We start from the raw sequence: 11,885 nt of genomic DNA, 5'->3' as shown, positions 1-11,885 counted from the left end.
ACTGTGATTCCAGCTGTGGCATTAAGGGCATTCAGCAGGTGGGGTAAAGTGACGGATGAACTTCCCTTCCGTGGGCTGCAAGCCGGGCTGTGAATGCTGCAGGGAATAAACACCTTTGCCTGCCCTGGCTGGATGGGAGAAGGCACAGCCAGACTGAGATTTCAGCTGTGGGTTTTACAAGAATTGTAAACAGATTTGACCACACAACTTGTAGAAGGAGTTGGCAGGAGAAAATTATCAACAGAATTACCTCTGTGAGAAAGGTACAACCTTGAGAAGCCTTTTCTGATTGCACGTGCAATGGTCCCAAACAACTGGAACAGCCCACAGACCAATTCCAGCTGAAAGTTCCACTTTGAGGAAAAATCCTGTATCACTCTATCTTTTCAATATAAACACTAAAATTCATACTATGCAACAGCACAGTCAACCAAACTTTGAGGAGAAGACATTTTAAGGAACAGTGTATTTCTGACACCCAAAAAGAGGCGGCAATGCCAGCTGCCTTTAACCATTTTCAGAGAAAATGCAAATCGTGTGGGCCAGCGAGAGCATGAAGAAGGGAAATGAAGTGCCAGGTCAATCCATGGTTACACTTTTTTAATTGGCTCTGCCCTAATTCCAACTTTGTGGAAGGAAGCCTGTGCTGACCCTGTGCAGAGCCCCTGGGACAGACTGCAGGCTCTGCCCCTACAAAGGCTTCCCTTACAGACTTTAATTCACTTCCTCACTGCACGAGTCACTGATTTGCTCTTGAAACTCCCTGTGATGAAATGAAGGACCCAAAAGCATTTAATTGTTGAACACATAAAAGGAAGTATATTTAAAATAAAAAAAATTGGTCAGACTGTAGAGTCAATTACCATTTTTAAATGAATTTACAGGGCTGTTGTAGATGAGTCTTTTGGAATAGTCAGTTTATCGTAATGTCTAAACTGGTTTCTTCATTGCACGGTATTTTCTTTTAAAATGTGTGCATCTTTAAACAATTACATACATATTAAAAATCAGCATTTCTTTGCTTCAACTTAATTAAAACGTTAATACTCTCAGACAACACAGATCTGAAATGGTGAAACCAGTAATTGCCCCCTCCCACCTTACAACAAATTAAATTGAGACAAAATTACAAACACATTTCACTACATGATTATTATTAATAAAAATCAGTTTTTCTTTTTTTTTTTTTTTTTTTTTTATAAAGTTGCCCAAAATGCAAGGGATGTGCATAGGTTTACAACTTAGTCAGAATAATATTTTGCTTTATTCCCTTGGGTACGTGTTCCCATGAACGGAATGTACTTTGCTGTAGATTACAGGTTTTATCAACACAGATACACCAACGGCATGAACGCTTGCGACTGTCCACATGCATTAAGAGTCAAGACCCAATTTCAAATTTCTAAAACTTTTACAGAGTTCTTCAAAGAGACAGTATCACATTTATCTGGATGTTACACAAAAGTACTTAAAAATACTATCCTAGGAGAGGAAAAAAAAAAAACCCCAAAAGCGCGGAAAAGAAAGGCCTTTAAAATTTATGAATTTGTTTTGTAACCACTAGACTAATTACTTCAAATAAATAAAGGAAAGCAAAGTATTCCAATCCATAAAATCAGACTCTAAAAAGAATGTAGTGTTCCACCCCCAAGTTAAGGTAACAGAATCATATTATTATTACTATTAAAATAGATTATAGAAAGCAGCATCTATTTTGTGCAGTTTTTAGGGGCCCTTGAAATAAAAAGCTATGATTTCCAAAAATATAACATTCCAAAGGACTGAGTAGTACATATATTTAAAGATACATTTTATTAACGTTTAGGAGAAATGATTAAAAAAAAGATACTGTCTCTTTAAATTAGTGTTTAATCTTTTTCCCCCTCCTCCTATCTATTTGGACATGACAATAATTATATTTTAGGTCACACTACATCTAGGTAGTCTCTAGGGGCCAAGACCTGTTGACACAAGGTCAATAACGAAGAGGTTTTCCATGTATGAGGTGGTTCCCAGTAATGACAGATTTTTGTTTTTCTCCTCAATTCTCTCATTCCCGGCCTAGTAGACCCAGGAGACCGGGACCCACTGGGAGGCTGTACACACGAGCTCGATGGCTTCCTCCAGGTGCCTGATGGTTTCATCAATCTCATTGTTGATAATTGTTAGGTCAAAGTAGTGTGCATATGTTCTCTGTAAGATTTCGGACTCCTTCTGCAGGCGCTGAAGGGATTCATCCTGTTTGGCGGCCCGGAGAGAAAATGGGAGAAAAGAAAAGTTGGATTGTTTCGTGCTCTTCCACAACAGCTTCTCAACTGAGAAGGAAATGGGCAAAAAGGCCTCAGGGAGTCGAGGTGCTTTAGCTCTCCCACCTACAGCTATGGGAATCACACAGGAGAAAGGGCACAGTTTCCCCCTGGAAGCTGACACTCAAACAGCACTTGGTTATTGACATTCTTGGAGACAAGGCACAGCTCTAGAGTTAAAAAAGCAAGGTAGAGGATGGAAGCTTGGAAAAGCAGCAATGGAGACCACATGTGAATAAATCAGACAAGGTGCACAAGTAAGAGCTATTTATTGGGCCTATGACCCAGTGAGAACATGAGAAACAGGAGGAAGGGGAGAGGCTGTCTGTCAGGTATCAGCTGTTCCCAGTTTTGGTAATGTTTTCTGTTCTACACCAATCTCCTGGGTCTGCTTCCTTTAACGACAATTTACTGATAAGGAAGCTCTCACTCCACGTCACTCTGTGGTTTCCATCTCAGAGCAGGGCATTTCCAACCCCTCTCCTCCAGGAGATGCTGGAGACGAACCAGGCAGCCTGGAAATCAGACCTTTGTAAGCGAGGTCTGCCTGCCTGAGGGAGCTGGATGCAAAAGGCTTCTTCCCTGGGCTCTGCAGCAATTCTAAGTTTGAATTCTCTTCCTGCAAATTTCCTTCTGAATCAAAAAAACCAACAAACCCATCATTTGGTGTTTTCAGGAACCTTAAAACAGCCACAGGAAAGCAATCAAGTCCTTCCTGTCCCACAGGTTTGGGGTGGATATGGTGCAAAATGACTCCTGCTGCTCTGCAGTATCCATAGGCTCACTCTACTCCATCAATCAGCTGAGAAACGCTTTTCTAAACAGTTTTAGGCTGCAGAAGTACAGACACAGTGCCCACAGCTTTTTCACTAGAAATTATTCTGGAAACAGATTTTTATCTGGCTGTTAAGATGACCTCCACCTTTATTTTTTTCTGTTTCGGATTCCCAAGTATTTGTAATTAGAGTGACAAGCAGCTGTGGAACAGCAGCTTTCAGGTCCCCTCAAGGAAACAACCTGCTCTGAGACATTTCTCCTTCCCTGCAGCAACGAAACCAGCCACTTCTGGAGAAGTTCTCTGCCAAAGTTACAGTTCTGCTTCTCTCCTGAAGCTGCAGCCTCAAATGGGGAGGGGGCTGTGTGGTGTGGCTGTCTTCACTTGAAAATTATCACAAATTTCATTCCAAGTCAGGCAAATTCTCCTCACATGAATTTCTGTACAAGGGATGCTCCCTGCATGGGCCATTTTGTACCACCAGCAACTCCTGGAACTTCTGTAGAAAATTCCAGTGTGCAAATTTAATTTATGCTATTAACAAACAGAACCATGTGGATCAATACTAGTATGAAATACTTTTATGGAATATTTCATATGGCCCAGTGTCTTTAAGCCAAAACTCTAGTTAGGTAAACTTCCAGCTTCTCATAGATTCCAAAAGAGACTCCATTTGTTTCAGCTGAGCATTGAGCCCTTCCTGCTTAAATTAACATAACAAAGGAAGGTAAATAACTTGTCATGCAGAGTATTTTCAGTGCTTTAAATGTATCCAGCTAAGATTAATTTTGTATTTATAGTCTGTCTTGTCCAAATCATATTGCACCTTGAAAAGAGTTTTGATCTCATGACAAAGGGCTAACAGTACCTGAAAAGCCCCTGGAAGCCATAGAACTGTTAAGTCCTTATGCAGATTTTGAATTATTATTCAGATTTCCCATCTATGTTACTTTTACCTACAGATATGGACTTTTCTCACTAGAGCTTCTATCTTACTGTGACTGATAATGAAAATCTGAAAATCTTACAGCCATCTCATCTTAAAAAAATCCAACTGGTAAAGTTATGTTGCACACACAGATTCCACAAAACTGAGTGTTTCAAAAATTCATTAAACTTCACTGTTTTTCTGACTTAGCTTTTCCTAGATCCAACTTTATTAGGATCAAAGTGGTCTGTATTTTGGAATATTTAGATTTCCCATCCTTTTGGAAATATAAATCATTACTTCTTTTATATGCTTTTATGGGCAGTAATAACTTTGGGATAGGCCACTGCAACAAGTTTCAAATATGCTCAAACTTTTCTAAGCTCATCAAAAGGAAAAGAGATTAAAGTTCTTCATTTTTGTTTCATTTGGGGACCAAATTTCACCTGTGTTTGTGATAGAGTATCTATTTGTACATGTACACTGGCTGTTTTCTCTGAGTCTGCAAGACTTAAATACCAAAACTCATCTTGGAAACTAGCTGCAATCAAAGTTTTGCTGTATTAAGTTCCTCTCAATTTCACTAAAATGCCTTAAATAAATTTTGCATACTAAACATCCTAGATTATGTTCCAAGAAGGAAATTCTTCAGCAGTTGTGCTCTCAATACTGTCAAGAAATAAGATATTTATCAAAATGTTCAGCAAGCTGCAGACAGACAAATGAATGGCCACAACTTGATAAGTTAACATTTGTGAGCACATCTGCCTTTTCTTCTTCCCTCAGCTCTTGTGAAATAGGAATTTTATGTGGGCCTAGTTGCAGTGTCTCCATTATTGGATCAGACTTTTTCTTCCTAATTCAATCTCTCCTTTTCCACGCAGCTGAGAGGAGTGAAACATGGCTTTATCCATGAAATACCCCCATGGATATAAAAGCCACCAGGGGCATCTTCACTCTCTGAGGGCTGGGCTTTTTTTTGCCTGAAAGAACATAGGACAAACAGCTGCCACTAGTGGCAATCAAAGCCCAGCCCAACAAATTACTAATATTCCCTTCTGAGGCTGTGGACAATGTGTAAACACCATCAGGCCTTTGCCAGTTCTGCTTCAACAGAAAGAAATTTGCAATTTAAACAGCTGGTGAGCTCCACACTTCCTAAGAAAAATTCCTTTTATTCTTTGGCTGTAGGAAGGGAGGAAGCACAGCTAAAAGTCTGAAGAATTTGTCTCAATAAGGTTTACATCAAACAAATGGAGCCTGTGATCTCCTCTTTGCTGCTGTCTGGGCAATGAAGGTAGGAACAGCTGGAGGAAAGAGGAACTACCCCAAGGTTTTCTGATACACTCTCTCCTCTCTCTGTTTTAGCACAATGACCATCTGATTTAAGCTTCCTCTGTGATTAGACAGGTGGGTGCACTCTGGGAGATTCCCTGTATGATTTACACTGCTCTTGTGCTTTGCAGGACTGCTCACAGTGCATTGCTACATTCACTGGTAAGGACAGGATTTTGTCTCCTGCCTGTGTGGGCCTCAATTATTGTGACATTTTGTGGTGTCTTTGACAGGCTAAAGTGTCTCTAGAGAGACACTCTTAGGATCAGGCCTCTGCACTGATTTTACCACAAAGTTCAGATATACATCTGTAAGAGCAGAAATTTTACTCCATAGCATCTTTTTTCACCAGCAGGTAATTTTAGTGCAGATATCAAAAGTCATTATTACATTAAATTTTGACTCTAATGGCAAAAGTAATGTTGAATGGGAACAAGCATATCTACATTCTAGAACTACTGCAATAACCAGGACTACCTTGTGAGCCCCTAGCTGGTACTTACAGGCAGTTTTCTGCACCATTTTGGCAGCTATGTACAATTAGTACGAATGCAGGAAAATGAAAAGAAAAGCAAAGATGAAATTTAAGAAAAACATGGGGAGGGAAAAAAGGACAGTCATTTACAGAAGTGCTCTCAAAAAGTACAAGTAAAATAAAATGAGGCAGGCCAAGAGGGCCAACAGAAAGGAACACTCATTATGCAAATGAACCTTTCAAAAAGGAAGCATGAATGGGAAATAGGAAACACGCACTCCTCACCCTTGTTTGCTGCCCTGCAGGCTGCTACCACACAGACACACTGCTTATCTGCCCAGAAAACCTTGGAAAACAGGATCCTGTGTTTGGGTAAGGTCTGTTGCTATTCCCATTGCCTGCCCCTCCCTTTCCTTAACTTTAATTGATTAATAAATTAACATGTTTTGTAAGTGTGGCCTTGGCTCAGCAATCCATGTGCCTGAGTGAAACCCTGCAGGCACAGAGACTTTTGTCACAGGAGTTTAAAATAAAGACAGGTTTTACAACATGAATGCAAATATTTAGAAGACAATACTTTACTTCTATTAATTCTTTGCCATAAAGTACTTCCCCACCACTACTATAAAAGGCACATTTCTATTCTTCTTGAGGAAAAACATTTTCTCCCTCATATGAACTGTCTCAAATACCTCTGTATTATACCCTACAGCTGGAAGATTAAAATTTAAGTACCACTGGTGAGTGAGGCCAAGGAAAGGCTATCTGGGAGCTGAGACAGGTATGAAGGCAACAAGCCCAAGCAATGATGTAATTTTACAGGGTACCTGATGCAATGCTATTTGTTTACACAAAGGAAAATTTGAGTAGATGACAAAATTCTAGTATTTTATCAAGACTGTACAGATCCACAGCATCACACCAGCAGTTACATCAAGTATCACTTCACTAACATGGCAAATTGTGCTGTGCTCTGAGAGAGCTTTGTTTTTACTCTTGGGTTGTACCATTAGGGTGTGGGTCCCCAAGACACAGTGAAATGACATAACTTAATGCTGTGAAAGTGAACAGAGCCTTCTTCCCCTTCCTATCCTTCTTTCACTGCTTGTTCTAGCACTGGTGCTTAAAAATTGACAAAATTCCAATTTAGAGCTAAAGTAGCTCACTAAAGTGTCATAGTGAACTAGCAGAATGTCTCAGTTGTCAGTAAAATTTCAGCTTGAGGCCAAAATTCTTCAATTTCCACTTTTGATTTGAATAATCATTCAGGGTATTTGCATTTAAATATGTTTGTCTTGCTCCTTCTTTTCCTGCAAGTCTCTGCAGTGATGTCATAGCTTCATGCTTATGATATTGTAATTACATTTCTGTAGAAACCTGCTGTAGTGACACGGCTTCTGACTCTGTCTTTTGATGATCAAGGAGACATCTAGGATATTTGGAACAGATTCATGATCAAATCCAACAATTAAATACTTTAATATCATGGTTTAAGGAAGACTGAGCAAATTAAGCGCTTGTGAAAATGGAGTTTGCCTTTGTGTCAGCTAAATCCAGAATTGCTTGGTATCCTTGTAATCAGCAGCAATCTGCAGAGCAGATATCCTATAAAAACTAAGCAGGAAATGTATGAGTGGACCTCCATGAATACTCAGCATTGTTCCACAAGCAATTACCCCTTGGGTCAAAGCTTCCAATTCTTAGAGGGCAGCTGTCAAAATGAATATTTCTATTTCTGATGCATATGTGCTGTGCAGGGAAAATGCTAAAGGTGGGATCAGTGCTGGCATTGCAACTCACAATTGAGTAATTTGTGCCAATGATCTGGAAATGGATCTTTGAGCTGGAGCAGGGAATGAAATAAAAGAATATGTACTTTTAGAATACAGCACATCGATCCTTCCTCTTGAAGCCCACGTTTTGAATCATCAGTTCATAAACAATAAATCAACTTAATAAAGCTGTTGTTCAATTATTTTTCTGCCTCTTCATTTACAGACAAGGAAACAATTAAAGAGTCTGGTCTGCACATTTAAATCTCATCCTTAATTCTGTCTCTGCCAAGACATCACATTGCAACGTGCCATACCTCATTAATGCCTGGGGTAATCGTAGGTGCAGCAATAAAAACAACAAAAGGAGCAAACTCTGCAGTTCTCAGGACCTTCAATGCCTAGAGGAAAATAAATCAGATACTTTAGAGGAAACCTCCAACAATCAATGTGAAGTAAGTTTAGTCACACAAGCAAAAGACACACATTTATGATCTACAATGCTGGACTTGTTTTTAACAATTTTAACAATAAAACATTAAGTTAAGGAGTTAAGACCTTAGTAATACAGACACATAACTTTTTTTATTATTTTACATTTTTGGTGGTCAAAACATGTATTTATCCTCAATTAAAGTGAGTTTATGAGACAGTAAAGGCTTTAGCATTTTCAGAGTACCTCTCCCCATACAGTCTTAAAGAGTGTGGAATTCTGCTTACATTTAAACTGGTTGATGAAATGCCATGTAAAAAAAATTCTGTCATGCCATAAATAGGGAAAAGAGCCAACTGTGTTTCAGAATATTGATTAAATATAAATTTTATTATTATAAAATTATATAAAAAATATGAAAATCTGATGTGAGAAGTTTGAAGTGTTTATCACTAAATACAGCTCCAATCTCCTGAACCAAATCTGTGCAAAAAAAGAAGAGTTCTCATTAAAGAGTTGCCTTAACGAGCTGAGTGACAAAGAGCTGCCATATGTGAAACTCTGTCCAAATCCAGGCTTGATGAAGTGCAGGACAGTGGGTTAAACATTGCAGCTGAACTCAAAAGGATGGACAAGATAAAGCCAGACTAGTAAACCTCACTCTGGTTTTGCTATTTTGATTTCCTGTCTTCTCCAAAGCTTTTTCTTTCTAAATAAAACAACAAAACAAAACCCCCACCATTCACCCTTTCCCTGAACTAAAAGGTTTTCATCTCTGCTGCCTGAAAGCCACCAAGAGGAATCACCTCTGCCAACCTGCTCCAAAAAGAGACAAACCCCGTAAGTGAAAACTAAGAGTGCCTGAGGGAAAACAGGCAAGTGGTGTAAGACAAAGAGGTTGGCCTCAATGAGCCGAGATGGATGAATGAGGAAGCTGGTTAGGAAAGTGGACATCAGCTGGAGGAAATGTGGCAAAGGCAGCTGTTACCAAATGTAAATACATTCTAATAAAGATTAAAAACACTTCTGAGAACTGTACAGCTCTTGAATAATGCATATTGATAAAGTTTATCAGGAGAGTTTGCTGTTAACAATAAATGTTCAAATGTTAACATTTGAACTAACAATAAATGCTGCTTCCCCTGAATGCTGTTAAATGTGGGGGTTTATTTTTCAGACCACCACACTATCATACTCTGTCTCAAAAAATTTAGTCAGGTATCTCATTTCTGTTGTGAAATTCTTAGAAAAATTTGAACTTCCTGAATCCATTCACAAAGAAGAAACAAATCAGCAAATTTAAGTAGATAACACCAAGTCACAATTTTGTCTTTCCTCCCATTTCCTTCCATCTGCTAGAATAATATAAACATCACAATTGTCTATATTCATGTTGTTTCACTTAACAAAACATATAAACACATCCCTGTGAATTGAAAGTAATGACTACACAGATGTTTCAAAGGAAATGTATCAGAATTTTCCACAGATTTTCTACAATGAATAAATAAACTACTAGTGTTTCTTGAGAGCTTGATTTTTCTTTCTCCTCTGTGTTCTTGTAACTGTATGATTACCAGAATTCTACAGATTGATATCCTGCTGGTTCAAGGACTTTTGTTTCCCATCACTTTATGCAGCACTTACCTAGTCTGCAATCAATAAAAACATCTAAATGAAATAATGTTGAAGGATTTGTGATGAGTCCCATTTTTATACACTTCTAATTAGTTACCTGAGGTTCTACATCAAGTATTGCAATTAGTCCCTGCTCATGGATCTTTCGTATTGTTTCCAGTTTTGTCCCATACATTGCATCCTCATGGCTGCCATATTCCAGATATTCATTGTTTGATATATCCTGCATCATTTGGTCATGTGATACAAAGTAGTAATTTTTGCCATTTTCTTCATCTTTCTTTGGAGGTCTGGTTGTGTCTGAAAATACAGAATATTTTAGTACAGAAGCAATATTAAGGATATATATGGCTTCTTTTTTCTGTTTGTTTATCAATACTTATTCACTGAATGATGACCTGTGTCAAATCACATATAGAGCAAGGAAGTATGAGGCAGTCAGAATGACAGGCACAGGGAAAAGCAGGAGTTTGAGGGATATGTGTTGGGAAAAGCAGGAGTAGAGTCCCTAGGGTCTACTGAACTTAAGATACTCATATTTCTCCTAAATCCTCTTCTGTCCTAAAAACATTTTTGCATTTTCCTTTAAAAAAAAACAAACAACTATGAGGCTTTTATGAGTGTGAAAAGGATAAGTCGAGAAGGCAGTTTAAAAACCGCATTACCTGTGGTCAAGAGAGGTGGAAGCTACTTAGGAATAACATACTTTTGGAATATGGCTTCTACAAACTTATATGATAAGAGAAGTATGGCCTACTAATCTTTAGAATTAACTGCCATTGCGTGTGACCTGATCTTTTTGCTCAGGTTTTCAGAATGCAGGTAATTTCTTCATAAAACATTCTCCCAGACTCCTCACCCAATTTAAGGCCCATCTCAAAAGCCACCTACTACACCATGGCTTTGTAAAGGAATGCAGAAAGTGCCTCTTTTTAGTCTTACAAAACCAGTCCACAGAGCAGGACCCTAATGCAGGCGACCTAAGGCATGCTCATCATGGCAAAGGTGAGTCCATTTTAAAAGCACCTGCAGATAAAATAGGTGGTTTCTGTGAAGAAAATTAAATGAGTGTCACTGCTGAGCCATGTATGGCATTTCTGAGATAGAGTGGACAGGTAGGGGCTGGATGTGCTTGTTTTGGTGTGCTTAGCTTGAGGAAAAAGGATGCATCTCCAAGAAATCATGTAATGGGATCTGCAGTTCCTGCAGGGTATTGACAGAGATTGTTGTCATGAAGGGAAAACACCTCTGTGCTCTTCATTACCGACCACTGGTAAGTAGTGAAATTAACTGTGTTTTCTTTTACTTAGCGTCATCTATGAAAACCTGAAGTTATTTTAGTGCAATACCAGTCCTTAAGAGTTGGCTGTGTGAAGTAATTAAAACACTAAAGGTTTCCTCTAAATGCAGCTCATACTTCTTCTCATGGGATTTATACACAGTTAAAAATGAGAAATCTTTTATCCTTCATTCTAAATTAACAAACATTTGGGGTAGAGAGAAGTATGTCTAACGGGAAGTTTTGTGAATAATAAGGAACATTTGATGTAAAAGTGGTGTTACTTTCCACCCTGTCCTTTGAAAAAGCAAAAGAAACACACCCAGTCCTACACAGCTCCCACTTTTAAGGCAGGATTTGTCTCAGCTGAGCTGAACACAGGCAGTAGAACAAGGGGGGTGTTTTCAAGGAGGACACAAACAATTCTGCAGCACATGGAACCCTGCTACTTACGAGGAATGGGGTAAGCAAATCTGTCCGGATGTTTTGTGATGAGTGTGTTTTTTATGTGTCTTCTTCCGACACCGTGTGCACCTGATCCACAACACAAAAAAAGCATTTAGAAATATTCCACCAGAAAGGCTTCAAAACTATGATGCTATGTTCAGAAAAACTGAAAATTACCTAGTAGGACTAGTGTTTTCCTTTTGAATGCTGGCAGCTTTACTACTTCTTCATATGTGACGAGATCTAATTGATCAAACACTAAAACACAAAAGAAAATCCCAAAGGATAAGAAAAAAATGGCACTTGAAGGGTAGCAATTAATTCTGCTACAAATTATAATTTTATCTAGTTTTAGGTTTCTAATACAAAGTAACATGTTATGGAAAATAAAACCATTCATTCCTTATGCAATTTTAACAAGAGTGTTCATTTAAAAAACTGTTAAGAGCAGTAACAAAGCTACTGAGATGCTCAGCAAAGTTTGCATGTCCTTTCAT

General features: G+C 38.6%; 1 protein-coding gene across 7 annotated transcripts in view; it reads right to left on the bottom strand.

Annotated features, from left to right (window-relative positions):
• Window positions 1-760: 760 nt before the first annotated feature.
• CASK (calcium/calmodulin dependent serine protein kinase) overlaps window positions 761-11,885 on the bottom strand; it is a 188,376-nt gene continuing 177,251 nt past the window's right edge. For all 7 annotated transcript variants that reach the window (XM_058838045.1, XM_058838055.1, XM_058838064.1 and 4 more), the window contains 5 exons: window positions 11,566-11,646; window positions 11,395-11,475; window positions 9,760-9,962; window positions 7,909-7,992; window positions 761-2,238 (listed from right to left, as the gene is read on the bottom strand). In XM_058838045.1, coding sequence (XP_058694028.1) covers window positions 2,062-2,238; window positions 7,909-7,992; window positions 9,760-9,962; window positions 11,395-11,475; window positions 11,566-11,646 — 626 coding nt within the window. In that variant the 3' untranslated portion in view covers window positions 761-2,061. The remainder of the gene's footprint in view (window positions 2,239-7,908; window positions 7,993-9,759; window positions 9,963-11,394; window positions 11,476-11,565; window positions 11,647-11,885) is intronic.

Source organism: Poecile atricapillus, chromosome 1 (assembly GCF_030490865.1).
Source record: "Poecile atricapillus isolate bPoeAtr1 chromosome 1, bPoeAtr1.hap1, whole genome shotgun sequence".
Classification (NCBI taxonomy): Eukaryota; Metazoa; Chordata; class Aves; order Passeriformes; family Paridae; genus Poecile; species Poecile atricapillus.
The sequence above is the reverse complement of the archived record's forward strand: the minus strand, read 5'-3'. Positions and strand labels throughout refer to the sequence as shown.